General features: G+C 38.7%; 1 protein-coding gene across 1 annotated transcript; it reads left to right on the top strand.

The window, feature by feature from the left end:
- Positions 1-2,856: 2,856 nt before the first annotated feature.
- LOC136955531 (tumor protein p53-inducible protein 11-like) lies at positions 2,857-18,841 on the top strand. The gene is made up of 7 exons (XM_067249246.1): positions 2,857-2,913; positions 12,687-12,841; positions 14,482-14,540; positions 14,744-14,792; positions 14,906-14,996; positions 16,477-16,578; positions 17,098-18,841. Exons 2-7 carry the CDS (start codon positions 12,713-12,715, stop codon positions 17,229-17,231), a joined length of 564 nt encoding a protein of 187 aa, XP_067105347.1. The 5' UTR covers positions 2,857-2,913; positions 12,687-12,712; the 3' UTR covers positions 17,232-18,841.
- Positions 18,842-20,458: the final 1,617 nt, after the last annotated feature.

A 20,458-nucleotide genomic window follows, 5' to 3' on the forward strand; every position in this document is an offset into this window, starting at 1 on the left:
AACTTTGGACAGATCTACAAACAGGTGTTGGGAGATGGTACCGTTCAGATCTGAACTGGAGCAGTTTGCTCTAAAGAGTAGGCCAATTGCCAGTGGGAGGGTGAAGCTCATCCATGCCTATAGGAAGTGTTATATTGCAGTTATTTCAACCAAATGCTATGCAACCAAATTTTAAGTGTAGTGTATGGTGTACATTTTGTCAATGTGACATCTGCAAGCAAGCTTACGCATCGTAGGGGCCCAATATAGATGGCCTGTGCAGGTCCCTGGGGTTTTGCTGATTGGCAAGCTGTAGGCCCCATGTGTTTGTCCCTGTACAGCCATTCCTTATTCAGCCCAACAGTAAGTAAATGTGGGCAGCTCAGTGTTGACCCTAAGTGTCCTCTTAATACTTGGGCTTCCTTTCTTTAGGACATAAATATATAATTGAAATTATAAGAGGGTCGAGAAATAAATGCCCCCAAACCTGCTTAATATACAATAAGGATTGATGTTTTGATACATGGTGGTGTAATGTGCTACTGTTGTGTACACAAGATGGAGCTGTTTCTGTTCTTATCTACAATTTGCATGCTCCAGTCTGGGATGTTCGAAGATATGACTATTGCGGTACCCCACGCCTTATAAGGGCAATAAAACAGCCTATTGTACCGGTCAGAGTACTTGTGCATGCTGCACTCTTTGTACATGCAGCATCTGGCTCTATCTGGTTCTTTGCAAAAAGAAAATTTAAAAAAATTATCTTGTGAATCTATAAAGTCAGCAGGGGCATTTGTGTTAAACCACTTAATCCATGTCAACAGCTCCTAAAAGGCCAGTTATTTCAGTTATAGTGTGTTGTTCAGTTTAGATGTTTCTGCATTCTTGTGTTAACAGCTTGTGTCTCACCTTTGTGGTTGTTGTGTCTGGGGCACTGCTGGGCAGAAGTGAGGGTGACCCCTCACCACCCCACCTGCCACTGGGGTTTCTGTCACACCAGATAACAACTCATATAAAAACTGTAAAAGCTGTGAAACTGGTGACAATGTCATAAACCTGTATTTAAATTGTCAAGAATAACAAAACCTTTTCATCACAGGGAAACAAACGAAAATTAATTATGTGAAAGTTTTCTGCAATATTAGGCTAAATGATTATGTGCATGATTATGACTTTTTACTGTTAACCAGTCCTTTGTTTCCTTTCCCTCCATTTTTGTTCATTTAACAGTTTCTCCACGTCTCAATTTTCTTGCATGCAATACCATTTGGAGGAAATCAAGTGTACAAGCACTTTTACATGAGTGGTTAAATTTCACTAACACTGTAGACCTACTCGAATGATCAAAGGGCAGTTGCCTTACTCATCCTTGAAATGTCCTTTGTTAATAAGCTGTCTGGCAAATACAGTAGTTTTTTCCTGCTCAAGTTATTCTATAGCCTTATTATGGAGATGTGATTTGTCTCTGATTGCTTTGTGAGCACCTCTTTAGAAAGTGAGAGCAGCAGACAGGAGTTGCAGGGTAGCATTGTACTGAACCCAATGTATTCATCCCTTCCTGCAAGATGTATACTGCTCTCCCTGATTACGACCTCCAGGATATCCACGGCTGAAGAAAGCAAGCCCACGTGTTATAATTGAGAATAGTCCAGAGAATTGTTTGTATTAGAATTGTTCGAAAGGGAGTCAGGTGGCTAAACGGTTAGGGAATTGGGCTAGTAATCTGAAGGTTGCCAGTTCGATTCCCGGCCGTGCAAAATGAGGTTGTGTCCTTGGGCAAGGCACTTCACCCTACTTGCCTCGGGGGAATGTCCCTGTACTTACTGTAAGTCGCTCTGGATAAGAGCGTCTGCTAAATGACTAAATGTAAATGTTTGTGTTTCAAGAAATTCACAGGGGAGATGATTCTAGTAAACTAAATTCAAGAGTTGATGTGTGTATCATGAATATGGTGCAAAAGAAAGAGTGAGGGTATTTTATATCCCTCCTGACCCCTGTGTTTTTGTGTGTAAGTGCACTTCCATGTACTTGCATGTCTTTTTGTGTTTATACATGTGTATGTGTACACAGTCACGTGTGTGCTGTGTGTTCTTGCACAGCAGTGTGTAGGCGTATCGGGACATGTATCTTCATTAGGCGTTCCCCTATGAGGCATAGCTGTGTGTGTTAACCCAACAACCCACATTATTCATGTGAACTCTTTTGTTTTTACCTTGCTGCCTGCATAGGCTCACATCAAAGCAAGATCATATTTACCAGAGAGTAGTAGTAAATAGCTGTTTTGCTTTTACTAAATTTCAGCATCCTTGACCTACCATTCTGATTGGGTTTGTTCTGGTTTGTTGAAAAAGTACAGCCATTAGTGTATTGGGACAGATCTTTACCAGTAGGTCCTACAATAATTTCAGACTTTCATGCTGAAATAATATGAAATGCTAATTTACATGTATCCAAAGAATATAATCTCCTATGAAATAAATAGCCCACTGTATATCTTCTGTCAAGAGGAAAATTACTATTATTGTTACTGGTTTATTTATGGAATCTAGTTTAAAAAAAGAACAACAAAAAAAAGTAAACTATGCAAAAGATTTCAGAATTCAGTTTTTAAGAAGCCAATGTCCATTAAATATGTATCCAGACAGTCCTGGTTGTTTTTAATATCCTGGTTAATTAAGATGACGAATTTGACAGAGATATCATTCTGGCAAAATAATGTTGGAAGTAGAACAACTGCAGGATTGAGAAATAAAACCTCTGCTACGAACTACAGTACACATTTTGCCCGCGAAAACCTGTAACCCTCCAGTTACGGTAAACATGGTTTGTCGTGGATTCTGCTTCTGCGGGTGTTGAGCAACTTCACAGTGAGATGTTCCGCAAGGAATAAGACTGTCTTGGAGTTAACTACTATTGGGAAAACGTTCCTCAAAGGTAAGAAACCAGCTTACTTTATTAACAAGAACTGACTGTTGTCAGAATGTATTTGCACAGTTTTAGTTTATCGCTTTGTTTCATAATAAATAATGTCTGATTTTACAGGAAGCCATATGAAGATTGTAAAAAGTCAGCACGTCATGTTTTATTTGTAAAAAAAAAAAAAACTGTTGATGACCTGTCGATTGTAGACGTTAGTAGGCTATTAAATAGCCTATGCTTTTTTGCATGCAACGTGAAGCCTGAAGATAGACAAAATGTGCTTCCGCTTGGCACAGACCAGGGTCAAACTGAATAATTCTGAATACCTTTCAATATCATATTGTATATTGTCGCATTTGACAGACGGAACATGTTACCTCGATGATTACTTTACGTTCTTTGTTTCTACGTTTAGTCTCTTTTTAGTTCCTACCATAGGCTACTCCTTAATCTACTTTTGTTCTAGCCTACACCAACTGCAGCTTTCTTAAGAGCGGGTTATTTTTTACCTGAGGACATTGGAGCACTTATATTTGGGGATTTTTTTAATTGCTAAGTCTAATTGCGTATCTAATTTAATTGCAGTTCGTTTATTGCTCTTTATGAGATTTTGCCTGGCTGACTTTCCATTTGATCTTAGTAGTATTAACATTGGTCATCTGACACATTTATAGGAAACTGGAAACAATTTTCAAGGGTTGTATCCCTCCCTACATTTAGGAAAAGAGATAACCACATACTCCATCCTCCCACATTCCCTGATTTGGTTAATCCTGTATTGAATGATGGATGATTGTTTAGGATCAGTCCACCATCTGTAGAGGTATATTTGATTTATAAATCAACGACTTAGTATTAAATATAGTTTAATGCAATAACTGCAGCAAGGTTATTAACATATTTGTTGTAGCATATTAAATATGTATTTGTATGTCATTATTAAGACCTCATCACCATCAAGAGGTTTGTAGCTCCTTTTTTCATTTTTCATTGACAACCAATCACAATAGTGAAAGGAAATACACAGCAATTATTCTCCTGTAATGATTGCAGAGGAAGATAATTGCAGTGATATAGGCTACCAATGAGCTAGCTTGATCAAGTGACATCTGGAGCTTTGGTAGTGAGAAACTGAAAGTGCTGTTACACTCATGGGAACAGGCTGACTTCACACTGGAATCACTGGAAGAGGATGTGCGAAAACCAGTTTGTTTCCCCAAAACCCTGGTGGCAGTTGCTGTTGTGAACACCTCTCAGTATGATCAATGACACAATCTATCTCGTCAGAGTAATGTCACGCTACATGTTAGTTCCTCAAGCCAGACTTTCCACTGTATCTATTCAACACATCTGTGATCAAAGATGCTCAGTTCCTGTGGTCTCTTAATGCATTTCCTATGTGCCCCCCCCCCCCCCCCCCAACTGAGGGTTCCACCTCAAGTCAGCTGATCAGCACCTGCATGTGGGCTCATCTCATACAGATGCTTTTAGATGGCTGTAAATAGAGCTTTAATGTCTCTTTATAGTGTGCCTTCGGGTTTGATGGTAGTTCACTAGCTGCTATTCTGCAGCCATCTGGGCTGTGCTCCTACAGCTAATGCATTTGGGTTTGTGCTGCTCACAAATGCACTAATCAAAGCCCTGTGAAAGAGAGAGAGATAAAGGTCCGTTTTTTGTTGCTCTGTTATGTGGAATGGATGGTGTGCATCTTTCAGTTACATGCTTAGTATTCTGAGTGTTTACCATAGCTTTGTACAAAACATAAATGATGTCCCCTCCGCCATTCTCACCATATTGAAGTGGCCCCAGAGTAGCTCTGGTATCGGGAATGACTCCTCTTGAAGTTGATGAGTACAATAACTGCTGAGGAGAGAAACAGACTCAAAGGCAGGCGATCTATCCTCCATCACGTCTGCCTTAAGAATGATGCACTTAGAGGCCTGCTGATTATCCCAATACGGGGACAATTGACAGGATCTGGCATGGCTCCACATGTTCTGGTGTGTGATTGAGCTGAGGTCAAGCTGTTTCCAGCCAATGGCCTGCCAGGGAGACAACCTAATAGTTTTATAAATTAATTAATTTCTGTCCATTGAGTAGCCACAGTTTCAAATGGGAATGAGTTTCTGCAGAGGAAGGATAGGTATTATTTTCACTGTCTCTGAGACATTTTTATGACATTTGTATGTTTTTGAACTTTTTATGAGTTGATGGCTTGTTTTTTTCAATGCTTGACTCATTCTCTGAAGTACATTTCAAGGGCAGTGAACCCACATGCCCACTTGTATAGCATATTGATGTGAAATTATGAATATTGGTGTTTAATATTATAACATTTATGTTTTCTTTTTAGGAATGTCCATGGTCTGTTTTGAAGACTTATTTGTATGTCAATATGTCTGCAACACTTGCCTTTGAAGCTTAAGAAAATCAGTCCTTAAAGATGTCAGTTTAGCAACTGCACTCCTGTTGTGTTGGTCATCTAAGATGTTTCTTGAATAACAGGACATTGAAATTCCACCGATTTAACAAACCACATAACACATTAAACAGTAGTCTTGACAAGATCAACATGAGCCTTAAAGTAACTAACCTGTCTTGTTTTTACCTTCTGAAATCCACTGGTAGAGAATCACAAAGACAGCTCTTTGTATGGGCTCTCTAAGATTTCTGTTTCAGCCCATGCAGATTGGGAGATGGGATTTGAGATGACTCATGACTGAACTTGACCTGCAATTTCACCCTCCCAGATGGTCTCCCTCTTTGTTATCGTCAAGTCAGAAGCAATTTGCCAGTTACAATGTAAGATCATTTTAATAGGGAGCTTATTTGCCTAACCCTTTGGTAACGGTTATGTTTTAAAATGGGAGTAAAAGTGATATGTGTTTTAATAGTATTTTGTATGTTGCAAGAAATCCATGTTCAAAGTAGCCAATTGTATCTGATAATATTTCATGTAATTCTGGTCTTGATTCTGATGTCATTCTGGTTTGAGAAGTCACAAAAGGTCCTTTGCACATTCACTCAGTTGAGATGGAGGAACCTGCTGGGGAGTGTTAGTTAAAGGTTTGAGTCAAATGCCTGATTTCCTTGCCATTGACTTGCCTGATTTGCCTTGGATGTGAAGCTGCTGTGTACCACCAGGGAACAGAGTGCCTGTGTCTCTCTCTCTATTTCTCACATTCTCTCATGTTCTCTCACGTTCTCTCATGTTCTCTCACTCTTTGGCTTTCACTCTTTGTTTCTCTCTCACACGTGGATCTGGGGACAATTTTAAGAAGTCCATCCTGTTTCCACCCTGGCTTTTCATTGAACAGCCTGTCTGAATGGGTAAAATGAGAATCAGTAGTTTATTATTCACAAATTCAGGCAGTATGCAAAAGGGTTGCATTCTTAGCAGCATTCTCTAATCACATTCAGTAAAGTTAATTAAAAGTTGCAGCTGGTGCAGAATGCTATTTGCATTGCACAAAATAGTTCTTTGGAAAATGTATGAAACTTACGCCCCATAGAAATATTCAAGAGAACAAACCTAGCTCATACCTATTATGATAATTTCGTCTTTAGATAAAAAAAATGTGTTTTGTTGCTGTTTAGTCAATATTGTTCTTGTAGAATTGTGACTTCTCCGTCACAATCGTTTCCCTAGCCTGTCTCCTGTGGAGCTCTGTTCTATCACTCTCACTCATGTCCATGTTATCAGATGAATCGTCATGGCTTCCATCATGTTGGTGGTGCTTGTCGGACCTGTTATTCAGACCTGATATGACAACTAAAAGAAGAGAGTGTGTGCGTGTGGCATGAGGGCTTGTTGTAATATAATACACTGTATTCTTGTTATTTACGAGTAATAAACACGCATAAGAATGTTGTTTGTGTGTTTTCTAGAGTTGTGGAGGCTCTGAGGTGATGTGTCCTAACAGGGGAAAATAGAAGACAATTATTGTGGTGATTCCTCTCCTAGCAGGACATGTGATGGGCCTACTTTTTTCTCATTACCCACTGTGAGTGTATGGCGTGGGTGTCTATATATACTTAACACCTGCACATGAAGCAGAGTCTGTGTTTCAGTCATCAGTCATGGAGGTGACCCAAACCTGCTCACTCCCATGGAATATCTGACAAAGGGCATTTCAATAACCTTTTGGACATTGTGAGTAACCAGTATTCAATTTGTTAAATGTGTTAGGAACATCCCAGATCAGAAGTAAGAGTAGAAAAATTTATATAAAGAAACTTGATATAGTTATGTAGTCACCTCCCTGGGAACATTGGCTGAAAGAGTCAGAACTATTTAGCACATTTCTAAAGCATTCAGTTAATGGGATGTTTAGAGCATTTGTAATTGGAAAATTGTATCAATAAATACACAATAAACCAGTTATTTGGCCTTTTTTGATCTATCAACTATTGGACAAAATTACACATTCGACTCAAATTAATCCTTAGCCTGGATTAAAGATCACTCAGTAGCTTGTTATATGATGCATTTAAACCTACACTCATGTGCCAACATGTAGTTATTTTTGTGGTGATGGCCAATAATATTTATATGTTATGTGTTTAGTAATGCACCCTCCTATTGGATGCTTGAGTGATTTGTTCTGGTGAAACGGTGACAGTGTTTGACCTAGGTATATTAGATATATTTCTTTTTTACAAAATTAACTTGACCTTCCAGGGGGGGTGGGGGGTGCCGTTGGGGGAGCGGGGTGCACCCCTAATATAATGGTAGGAAAAAACACTGGGTGAAATTATTGATCTAGAAATGTTCCATGGTGAGGAACAGTGGTTAGTCCGTGCACTCATCCCTAAAATCCCTAATTACTCTGCCCAGCATATGAGTTGGGCTGGTCAATAATTTCTAGTCAATTAACACTGATGGACTCCTTAGTGCAAATAAATTACACATGCTGCCTCCACTACAACAAATCCCCCAGGTCTCTGTCCGAAACATACAAGTCTTCATTTTAAATCAGGACCTCTATACAGGTGTGAAGATATGAGGAGATTGGACAGATGTGCACATGGGGCTATATCTTTAACCTACCTATGATATGGAATTAAGGTTACTTGAATTCTCAGGAATTGTCTCGCTTGTATACAGTATGTGTCATTAGCTGACCAGACATAAACTTTGGTCTAGTGTGAGAGGACTGAGACGCAAGTGGAGATAATTCATTACATTAGCTTAACTAAGAGCAAGCTTCAGTGTAACTCCAGCCTTCAGTTCCTAACTTGGAAAAAGGCTGCAAAGCCATGGTCTTGTTGAGCTGGAGCCCTCAGGGTGGGCTGGTTGTTCTTCCATTTAAAACAATGGATTTTTCCCCAACATTACATTACATTTACATTTAGCAGACGCTCTTATCCAGAGCGACTTACAGTGAGTACAGGGACATTCCCCCGAGGCAAGTATGGTGAAGTGCCTTGCCCAAGGACACAACGTCATTTTGCACAGCCGGGAATCGAACTGGCAACCTTCTGATTGCTAGCCCGACTCCCTCACTGCTCAGCCATCTGACTGTCATTAACTCTTTCATACCCAAGGTCACTGAACTAATCCATAGTTTGAGAGTAGAGCAAGGTCATTTCTGTCTGTGTCCCACTGAGTTGACTGGACTCTGGCAAGGGACATCTACCACCATCGTTTGGAATATAGTACATCTCTGAGAGCTGTGCCAAAAGTCAGAGATGGTGAGTAAAGTTGACTGGTTTTCTCCTAACAATTTGTCAGGGGAAAAGGTTTCATTATACAGGTTAAAAAATGTTCCCTCCTTGTCTTGGAGGTTGGATGGTTATTTGTAGTGGCTGATTTAAATGAACCTCTCTATAGTAATACTGTAGAGCCATCAATATGAAGAGGGAATAATACAGTGAGAAAGATTAGAAATAGATTGAAGTGTGGTCGTCAAAGATGGGAAGTTACTTAGTAAAATGAGGGTGTTCAAGGCAATATTGTAGGCATATTTATTACCCAAAAACCATGAATTACTGGAAAAGAAATTTGCAACATGAGCTAAAATTGTAGAAAGGGATTACAGCTGAAAGCAGCTGGCACAAGTCACTCACAGTGATGGGATAAGGGTCTCTTTTCAATAATAATTAAGGAACTTTGGGTATTTCACTTAGCAACTATAGACATTATTTTTGTGACAGTTAATTGCAGATGGCTAATGTATTTGTTGTGTTATATACAAATGTAGAGGACTACATCAAGACACATTTGTCAACTGACTCGCCATTCTAATTAAGCCTTATAAAGCCTGGTCGAGACGCAGGTACCAGTCCCAGGTGTCCAAGGCCAGTCCGGGCTTATCTTTTTAAAGCCCTGGACATTGCAGTGTCTCTGCTGATTTAAAAAGGTGCTATTACACAGTGTTATCCTGTTGTTTTGCATGTGGGGCCCCTGCTGGATAGAGAATGATCAATTTATCTGACAATTTATCTTCTTGTTAGAGCTATATCCGGAGCCCTTCCTTCCCCCCTAACCCCAACTCATCTACTTCAGTCAACACTGTTGAGACAAGAGAGATCTAAACTCATCCTACCTGCCAGCAATAAATGGCTATGGGAAAATAGATGCTGAGAATCATCTTTAAATAGAATCTGCTCTGTAGGTTATGCCATGTTTGAGAAACTAGGAATCAAGAGGACAACCCGATTATTGCCTTGATTATGTTTTTGGTCAATTTAGACAAACATTTACTGGTAAACAGCAATAAGCACAGCCTTGAAGATGGAACAAAATCTAACTTTTTGAACAGAAATCTGGAGTTAAAGGAAATGCACTCTAATCAATAAAAGATAATTGTATTGTTTAAATTTCCATGCATAAATGACTATCCCCTCATTTAAGATTTATTTTATTTTAAGAGATAATAATAACAATTTAACAGCAGTTTTTTCTTACCAAGTGTTGACAGAAAAACAACAGATTCAGTGTATACGAGGAATCAACGATAGGGCTGAGATTTGTTCAATCCCGATGTCGAGAAGATTATCAGACAAGTTCATTTCCTAATGACAGATATGTATGTTAAGAAACTGGATCAATTTAGCTTGAAGGGGACATTTTGAGATGTGTGTTGCATGTGTGTGTCCTTGTGCAGTGGTTGTCAGGTGTGAGAAGATGAATCGCCTTTGAGACACAGACACCGAGAATGGTGTCAGCTCAGTTTTCCCTCGCCCGTGGTCCCTGTAGACATGAGCATTACTTCCCCTGGACCAGCTCTGTGTCAGTGCCTAACACCATTAGACTTGCCTGCACTGAGCATGCAATAGTTGTGCTTATTGGGCTTTGACATTATGTTTCTGTTCTATTAGCAGTAATTCCACAGATGTAATCAGCTTCTTGTATGTAGTCTGAGAGAGCATTATTTTGAGTGAGAAGTACTGTGTCACCTATGTAGAGTCTCAGGTATATGGCAGAGGTAAATATAATTCAAGCAAAATCCAAAAGAAATGGGCAGCTTTATAATTAATAAAATCTCCATTCATGTTTTCTAATAATGTATGTCAGTCACAGGAACAGGCCTTTTTTGTAATAATAACGTAATAATAATAAAGATGATATGCTCTGTGGTTTGATCATGTCTCTCATTGCATGCTAGCCTTCCAGAGCCATTATATTTTCAATAGAAACAACATGATCTGGGCTGACCTTATGCATTAATCTAACATAACATTGCCCCGATTTTCAATGAGAAGTTGGTTGTGATTCTGTAGATGGAACTGGACTGTTTGGTGAAATAGACTCCTTTGAATCTAAACGACCCTCCTTAAATAATAATATTTATTATTAACCCCCTGCTTCCCGTAGCCCATTTGTAAGGTTTAAAATGTCCAACAAATTGTACTCTGATACTGATAATAATTTGGTTTTGTTGAATAAAATCTGGTGAGCAATGTCTGGTGACATTCTTGATTATTCACAGCAAATTTGCCCTTTGGCTCTGTGTGTTTCCTCTGCTGAACACATATGAAACTAAGCTTCTTGCCTGCTTTCCAAACAGTGTCACCCCGGTAGAATTCATATAATCCATCTGCTTCCTCAGCCCATGCAATATGCATGTCCCCGAATCCACCCAGATCAACACTGACCTTTCTGTAGAGTGGAAACTGTTGTTGCCATGGTGCTCTAGTGTGTGGGGTAGGGTTTGGGGGATTGATGTCGGACACAAGAGTGGTCAGAGAATCATGCACCGTTTTCAGTACAATAAGCATGTTCTTAATGGCTCTCCTGCCATAAAACAACACAGAGAGACTTTACACATTAAAGAGGTCCGGTGTTTCAAAGAGGATCTTAATAGGCTAGACATGGTCATATTTTTGCAAGTCGAAGGAAAACACTAAAGACCAAATGACTGCCAAGCTGTTTACTCTGGGTGAAGGGGCCAGTTATGCCAGTGTGAATCATGGGTGAAGTGTTCTTTTTTATCTAAATATCTAAATCTAAATCAGCATGTCACCAAGTCTGCATAATACGGATGTTGTAGCTTAGCAACCTTGTTAAAAAAGTATTTTATAGTGGTCATTACGATGGAGGATAAGGCAAATAAACAAGTATTTGTCACATCTTTGGCTGCATAATCTTTTTCATGAAAGGAAGATCATTAGAGGGCTAAATGCTTTAATTTACTTTCTATTGTTTCATTTGGATTCCCATCAAATGGAGATCAAAAACCAAAATTAGGAAGTGACTTCACATCAAAGTAAACAAAGCAAATCTAGTAGACTTGTCTGATAGCATCTATTGTTTCAATTTTGTTCCATTTCAAAAAGGCTAGGTTTTTTGCACCTTAGTTTGCTCCATCTGTGACCTCCTGCAATCAACAATATGCCAACATTAAGTTGTTACCGGCAATAATTTAAATTAAGAGAAGACCTGGTGTTGTAGAAGTGCAGTTATCTCATTCTCAGACACGGTGAGGACAACATGGTTGCCAAGGTTTACTCATACAGAAAAACAAAAAGCATCACAAACATTGAACCTGTTTCCCATTCATAATTGTCCATTGATTTCCCAGTCTTTAAGCAGATGACCTTTAAAACCCGTAAGTTGCTTCAACATTGACCTGACTAAATAGACCCTTTTGATGTATAGATCATACCTCCACCCACATCGATTCAGTCTAATGTAGACAAAGGACCACATACTGTGTGTGCAGAGGAGGCTTTTCACTGGTCTGTCAATTAAGGATGGCATAATTACTTCTTATTGAAATGTTGAATTCACTCAGAGTCTACACACTATTATCGAGGCTGACATTATTTGCCAAAGAGAAATGTATGGCATAGTAATAGATTTGGATAATGAGAAGATACTGGTAGTTTAGGATTCAGGATGCATATAATCAGTATACTGCAGGTGTCTTATGCCTCTGGAGGGGATTGTATTGAGTGAATAAACGTATATGCTTAGACAGCAGCTGTAACACATGATGTGGAAATATCCTGCTATGTTTTATGTGTGTTTGATTTTGAAGATGAAGGTGAAATCCAAATATAGATATTTACCTGTGTAAATCTTGTCCACAAAGATGAACGAAAGCAGCAAGAGAGGCATAGTAGAGGGGAAACAGTCATTTAAGGGTTGTCTGGTTTTGTTTCTTGTTTCATTCAATATGGATTTTTTCTGTGGCCCATGTTTGCATTTTAAACAGTAACCACAGAGATAGTGTTTACTTTTCCCCAGGCATGGGTAGTCAGTGTTGCATCACTTTTTCAAAACTGCAGCGATATACAACTAAATCAATCCTTTAAACCATCTCTTTATATTTGCATTTTAGGAACCCAAGGTATTTTCCTCACTACCATGAGCAACAAACATCACCCTCCCCTCATGAAGAAGCACAGTCAGACGGACCTCGTCAGTCGACTGAAGACCCGCAAGGTCCTTGGTGTTGGAGGCGAGGATGATGATGGTGAGATCCACAGGTCTAAGGTGAGGGACATCCATAACTAAACATTAAGTTTTATTTATTTGTACAACATTAGGAACTTGCTGATTGGGAAACTTTAGAATTGACAGTAAACAGTGGGAAAAGTTGTCTACAAATGATTTGAAAATGTAATGTCAAAAGTGTACTTGAACAACTTCAATGCCCAAAAACTGTATTAAATAACTATACCAGAAAATGTGTGCAGACAGATTCATATTTTTGAATTTACTGATGTATATTAGTATTTTGAGTACCTCCAATCTAGTATTCATGTTTGTTTTGAGTTCCAAAGGTTTCTACTGATCAAACTTATATAGGATATGCAGTTCTCGTTACACTTTTATCTGAAAGCTCCAACTATTCTTGAGGTTACAGTACATAAAATATTGACTGTGTGAGGACAACATTTGAACCTAATTTGGACTGGCAGGATATGGTAATAACCATTAGAGAGGAAATAGGATTGACGAAAATATGAGTAGAATATTATTTGCCCTTTTCAGAAGGAAAATATTTTACTTTAGTTTATTATCCACTAGCGGATAATTCAAAGGACACGAATAGGACTTAAAGTGGGTGGAGATGATGGCAAAGGTGTCAGACAGAGACTGTAAATTCAGTAGGATGCACCGCTACCATTTTTTAAGGACCGAGTACGAGTACCGATATTTATTTTCTGGTACTCGCCGATACTGATACTTTTTTTTTTCTTTTTTTTTGGCGATGTGGCAGTTTTCCAAGCACAACACAGTGAGACTAATGAATGTAGGACAGCTTCTTTATTATTACTCAAATTAAAAAAGTATTATTTTTATGTGCTTATTACAAACTTAAAGCAAAAATTATGACCTTCAAAGGGTATAATTACCATTGAGGTATCGGTCTTTGGTATCGGGGGTATTTTTACGAGTACGAGTACATGAGCTATATTCACCATAGCCCATTTTCAGCCTTGATGCCTACAGGACTGAAGGCAATAGAAAGTGTGTGTGTGTGTGGGAGAGTCAGAGAGAGGATACCACACACGATCATTATCATCTCCACCAACAGTGTCATTCTTACCTGCACTTCTTGTTAACCAGAAAGATTCAATCAGTCATCTCTGAAACAAAGACAGCACTGTTAAGTATCGGTGGCTGGCTATGGCTGTTTCTCAGGGCAAAAAGGAGTTGTCCATGAATTAAAACCCCACTCAACTTTTCCCATAAAATCTATTTTCCTCATTCGTTCATAATCAAGCTTGTGGCCCCTTGCTAGAGGTACTTTTTAAATGCCTTGTTTGTACGCTATTCCATGCTGGCAGAGTCTCTGTATCACTAAATCTTTGTTGCTTTGGAGCATAATCCATCGTCTGTGTCGAGGCCTTTCAGGACTGGAACACTCAAACCACCCAAAAGTAGGCTCAGATCATTCCCATCAGTTTACTGCTCATTAAATAATGGGTGGCTTCTCAAATTGGTGATGTTAATACAGCTTCCCAACATTTTCATTGGTCAACATAATTGTTGCTCTGTGCCTCTCAGATGTAAAGTTGTAGACTGTCTGGTGCAAAAAGGTTAATTGGTTATGGAGTGTTGTATTGATATGCTTGATTGAGAGGCTCCTTTTCTCTTAGTAGTTGTGCCTTGCTTTAACATTCCAGATCAGCCAAATGCTTGGCAACGAAATGAAGTTTGCGGTACGAGAGCCAATAGGTCTACGGTAAGAAACAAAACAAAATTATAATTCCTGTCCACTTACTGATGGAATCACTTTCTCCAATCAGTTCAAGGGCACCCTCGAGAGCAGCAAAGACTTAGTCGCAATTCAATTTCATGTCTTTGTTACTGATTGGAGCAATTTTTTGCAGAACAGCTGTGGGGGTGTTTCTAATCAATATATCTATCTGCTTGTATTTCCACCAGGGTATGGATTCTCATATCTGCTGTGCTGTTCACAAGCATGGCCTTGATAGTAAGTACCATTCAGAAGTGAACTAGTCACCTAGCCCTACTCTGTTGATTACTTATACTTATAATTCAACATAATTCCTAAAAATGACATGATTTCCTTTCTGTCTCCTTCAGGCATTGGTACTCCCCAGTCAGCTCTATGAGTTTGTGTTTGAGCTCACCACCACCCAGGTCTCCATTCGACTCTATGGTGGAGCACTTCTGAGTAAGGGCTCATAACAATAATATACTATATACGTACATACAATCATCAAACCCTACAGTATGTATATACAATATGGGTAAGAAATATATATATGGGGAGTATAGGTGTATAGATTTGTGTGAATTAATAGACTGTACATGGTATGTTGGAGTGTAAGCTACCAAGGCTATTGCATATTTTATGGTAAGCTATTATTGAGTTTGAGTCTGAAACAGCCATTTGTTGACCGAATGTCCAAATGCTTCTAGGAAACAATGATATTGTGTTGGATGACAAGTGTTTTTGGCTATTAGCTTTCAGCCCTCCTCCTTTCTCCACATGGCCATAAATGGTAGCTCTGTGCAAATACCCCCATCTCAACCAAGCCTTCATGGTCAGTCTATTTGATGGTAATCATTGTACTCAAAACATTTCCATGCAGACCAGTGCATCATCTTCCAGAGAGAATGATAAGAGCCCTTATTCAGGGAACCTGACACATTCACTTGAAAACAAGGAAAATACTCTAGCTCCAATGCTAAGTATGCATTTTAAGTAAACCCAGCAAGCTGTCCTATTCCTACAATCACCACCACCTAATCCTGGTCTATGAGGTGGCTGATGTGGATCTGTGGTCCTTAGAAAAACCTTAGGAATGCATCCTTTCCACATTGCTTCCCTGAGATCATTTAACAGGATAGACCCATGAAGAGTAAGAAGAATTGATGTGCTTTAGTCTTTTAGGAAGTGTTTTGAGTATTCAAACAGGAACCCTGTCTCTTTACGATGCCCTGATTGGGGGTAAGTTCAGGAAGAAACCCCTCTATGTGCTAGGAAGGGATAATCCCTTAATAGCAGATGGATCCAGGCAGGGGCAAAAATATAATTCCTTTGCTCTCTGTCCCAAGATGGCGTGTGTGGGGGGTACGGAGCCATAAATACACACATTCACACTCTGGGCATGTCTGCTTATCTAAAGCACTCCAACAGAGCTCATACTCCCAGCTCCCTCTTCAATGGAAATGACCTTCTGACCCGGTCTAAGAACCAAAGATTTGTTATCCATTTCTAGGATACATTTTTAGTTAGACATTATTTCAAGATGCCATAGTTATATTGCACACTGTATCAACTAGGGGGACTTTAACTCACTATCCCAGAGTGCACCAATCCAAGTACTGTTTACTTGTTATGAAGTTGTACCAGTTATGTGTTTGGCAACAGCTGCCAACTCTGGTTGCCTGATTGGAGTATAATATTGTTTAAGGTTACATTTTGTCACTTATCATTTACATCAAATTATCTTCACAATCTGGCTTAAATAGTTTTGACAGTGGTGAAAATGTTAATAAAATGACAGTACATTGTTGTGTTTTCTTATGATTATTGTGTGATGGCTTCATTTTTGTAACAGTGGCAGAATAGATATACACACAAAACACACACACACATACACAAACCCACCCCAGAGAGACAAAACTCCCTCTCTCTCTCTCCACAGGTATCTCTTTAATCATGTGGAATGGCCTGTACACAGCAGAGAAGGCCATCCTCCAGTGGACCCTCCTAACAGAAGCAAGTTACCTGGCTGTCCAGTTCCTAGGTGAGTGAGAGATTGGAACAAGAAAGAACTGGAGAGAACACACAAGCCTGTGCTATCTCTATGAGTCTTGTCTCACACTTGCATCACTGAAAGCCACACTTCAGTGGAAAATCAATCTTTGTTACATCTCGTGCCGCTGACAAAAAGCCCAAGGGATTAAAAATTACTAAGAACATACTGCCCTCTAGTGCTGGTGCTTAATAAATGTATTCATATTCTGTCAGCTCTGTTGGTTCAGTAAGTGTGTAGATATTGTATTGTTCTTATTGGAGTATGTTGTCTGTTGTGGAGCAGAACATTACTATGTTGAGAGTAAGTTTAGGTAGGTATTTTTATAGGATGTCCAGAAAAGTAAATGTTTAGTATTTTTTTACACAGTTGAGTTAGATATTAGTTTAATGTTTTGCATTCATTTTTCCATTGCAAAACAATGTTTCTGGCAGATATCTATGATGGTTAAATAAATTCTATGAACTCAAAATTACATATTTGTGTGTGTGCATGTGTGTGTCGTTGCAGTTACGTCTGTCACGCTGCTGGAGGTTGACCAGGTTTCAAACCCAGCCTCTCTCCTCCTCACCAGTGAAGTCATATTCCTTCTCATCACCCTGCTTTATTACCATCAGCTTGGCCGCAAGTTCAAGAAGATATGAAAGACTCTCTCTACTACATACAGTGGATGAGTAGATGGAAAGATGTAGCATAAAACAAGATCAGTGTTACGTTTTGTTGCACCCCAGTAAACTCACCTACAAATATGGGTCCACCTTGGGCACCAAGCTTTTAGGGGGACTCAAATAAAGCCTTAACTGTTGGTGTGTGAGTTGTATACACTGTATACACATATAACTATATTCTGAAATTGGATCATAGGACTAAGAACCAGGGAATGCAAAAGCAGTGACAAGGATGTATTTTGTTTATTTTTTTGTATGCTTTTAACTTATTCTGAGGACGAACAAACACAGAGCAAAGTCAGTTAAGGATTTGTGCATGAAATAGACAGCTGAGGTGAATTCATCTTCAAATATTACAAGTCAAAGCTACTATATTGATCTTTGGAACTGAAACATAGTAGCTTATAGACGATCACCCAAAACACTTTTATTAATTCACTACCGGTCAATATTGGGTTATTTAGACATAGAAAAGCGACAACCATTAAAAATCGATGTGGTAATTTATCTTTCTTTCTTGGTTGTACAAATTCATTTGATATTCAAACGCCAAAATGGCGGTTGTAATAACATTGTGGATTTACATTCCTATATTTAAGATGTTAAAGTAGAAAGGATCATTTATTTTGTCCAGTGACTGATTTATAAATGTTAAAGTGAGTTAGACAGCACATTTTATGTGTAGCACAAAAGAGTTTTGTTAAAATACTTGAGAATTTAGTTGAATATGCTGCAGTTGTGTCAAATGTTCTTATATTTGCTTAAAGAACTTTATATGAGTTTTGAAGGATCCTGTGTCTTTGGTTACAGTGCTGTTGAACTTTTAATTTGACCTCTTAATTGGTGTTTAAATGTGACAGTGAATCACTGTAAAATCTTTACACCAATACACTTTGGAATTGTTGCACTTTTTAACAATATTTCTAGGGGTGGCAAATTCTGCATTTTGGAATTTAATGGAACCTTTTGGTGACTTTGGGGAAACTTTGGGAATGTAAGCTGGAATCATATTAAAATAAATATATGCTTCCAACTGTTAGTTTTGGAGTTGAAGCTCATCCACACTCAAAGTGGATTATACATAAATTTGATGACATCACAAATGTAACACCCCTAAGGGCTTCATTCATAATGTTGTGATATGAATTTCAGGGTTTGTAATTTGTTGTGAATACATTTCATAACGAATGGTTCTCTATGGTCATCATGTCAAATGAAAAACCATACCAGACATACACTATTTCTTTAAAAAATGTTATTGTGTTGTTAAAGACTGGGAAATTGAATCCTAATTTAAACTAAAGTAAAAATAATATCAAAATAACAATAATTTGTTGCCTCACCGTTGGTATTAACAATAATAATGATTTATATCTGATATAATGTTTCACAAACAGATACCAAGAAAATGCCATCTCTTTGCAGACCCAAACATTCCCTAAATTAGCATTATCTTCTGAATTTCATATTTGCTTCGTAGTGCACATGGGACCATAGCAATTTTGAATGTAATGCTTTAGAAATATGTTAATTATTCTGTATCTGTTTGGTTTTCTGTGTCATCAACCGTCAAACATTACCATATAGAGTACAATAAATGTAATATTTTTCAATTTGCTGTTGTTTGTCTACATTTTCTTTTTTCTCTTCTTTTTTCTTTAACATTTTTGAACATTAGGACCTTCATTCTCTGTGGTGGGGTAACTCCAGATGGTGCTGTTTACACTGTTGTGATAGGAGCGAGAGACATTGAAAGCTGTTAATGTCTTAAATCTCATTTGGCTGTATTTGTGTGTGTGTGTGGTAAAAAAGTAGAATTTTTAACAGTGACCAGAGTTATCTTTATAGAAGGACCCTTTGACCTATGTATGTGTGCATTTCTTCTTGTGTTTGTGTGTGTCTGTATGTGTGTGTGTGTGTGTGTTCGATGTTCATTTACAAATGAAGTCACTTGCTAATAGAAACACAAGGGTGAAAAGCAGGTGCATCTCTTTGGGATAGGAGGGGATGATTTGGAGGTGCACATGCATCACATTCAGGGGTCTGTATCATTGATCACGAATGAGCTCTGGAACAATCTATAAATTATAGTAAGACATAATAGGTCAGTAGGACTGTACTGCTAGTCAATGGCGCTCTTGGAATGAGCACATCATGTTTTCCATCCTTTCTATCTTTCAGAACCTTTGAAAGGAGATGTTTTTTTCAAGGTGTGGAACTCAGATCTCTTCTGTTTATATAATAGCCCCAGTCTCTAGTATCACAACATAGGACTCCATTGAGCAGGGCCTATGTAACCTCACACTGGTGTATACTGTACGCACTGTAATGTTGAGGTGAATGAACCATTGTTTTGTATTCAGGCCCTGGCCTGACTGACCTCACCACACTACAGCAACTCAAGCTCGGACAGGTCGATCAATACTGAATGGTGCTTGCCACTGGCCCTGTGGGGCAGATACTGTAGCGTGTAACTGAGGGTACGAAAGTGGTGAGAAAGTAAGGTTTTGAAATGTAATCTCCCCTATGTTTGATTCTTCTGTTATTCCCTAATGTTGCATCTTCCAGACGTCTTACCCTTGAACACGGGATAAATGATTTTCTGTAACAAACCAATTGTTTTCCTCTGCCGTTCATTCAAGTAGAGAGCACATTACAAACTCCATTGTCGGGCCCTTAAAATCTACAAGATACTCGAATTAATATTATGTACAGTAAATGCAACATTTAGTTAAAGGTAAGTCGATAGTTGGTTAAATGTTTGCTGATGAACGATTAGATGAGCAACATTATAGAATCCAAAGATTCCAGAAAGTGGAGGGGATATCTATAGTTGTATGAGATTCACACTTACTTGTGCCTGTGATGCCTGTAGAGTGCGGTTGCTCTTTACTTTGAGAGGAACTGAATTTCTTGCCACGTAATTGCCACAATTTGGCTCATATCTTAAGTATTTCATGATTGAAACAGTCGTTTGACTCCTTACTCAGTTGTTTCAGGACCCCTCTCTAAAGACCTGAATAAAATCATTAATAGACGATATTTTTCATAAGCATACTGCAACCTTACCCTGCGAAATACATAAACAGTAATGTGTTATTTGTAATTAACGAATCTTTAGTAGCCGCACAAACGCGTGAGCAGTTACGGAATGGGTTAAACAGGGCATTGAACTAGTTAATTCTCATATCTGCCACATGGGG

This window comes from Osmerus mordax, chromosome 13 (genome assembly GCF_038355195.1).
Source record: "Osmerus mordax isolate fOsmMor3 chromosome 13, fOsmMor3.pri, whole genome shotgun sequence".
NCBI lineage: Eukaryota > Metazoa > Chordata > Actinopteri > Osmeriformes > Osmeridae > Osmerus > Osmerus mordax.

Excerpts from the sequence above, each read along its gene's own strand:
- LOC136955531 (XM_067249246.1), top strand. The coding sequence starts at position 12,713 with ATGAGCAACAAACATCACCCTCCCCTCATGAAGAAGCACAGTCAGACG. Across the intron at positions 14,793-14,905 it reads TCACAAGCATGGCCTTGATA|GCATTGGTACTCCCCAGTCA; the intron begins GTAAGTACCATT and ends TGTCTCCTTCAG. Across the intron at positions 14,997-16,476 it reads CTATGGTGGAGCACTTCTGA|GTATCTCTTTAATCATGTGG; the intron begins GTAAGGGCTCAT and ends CTCTCTCCACAG.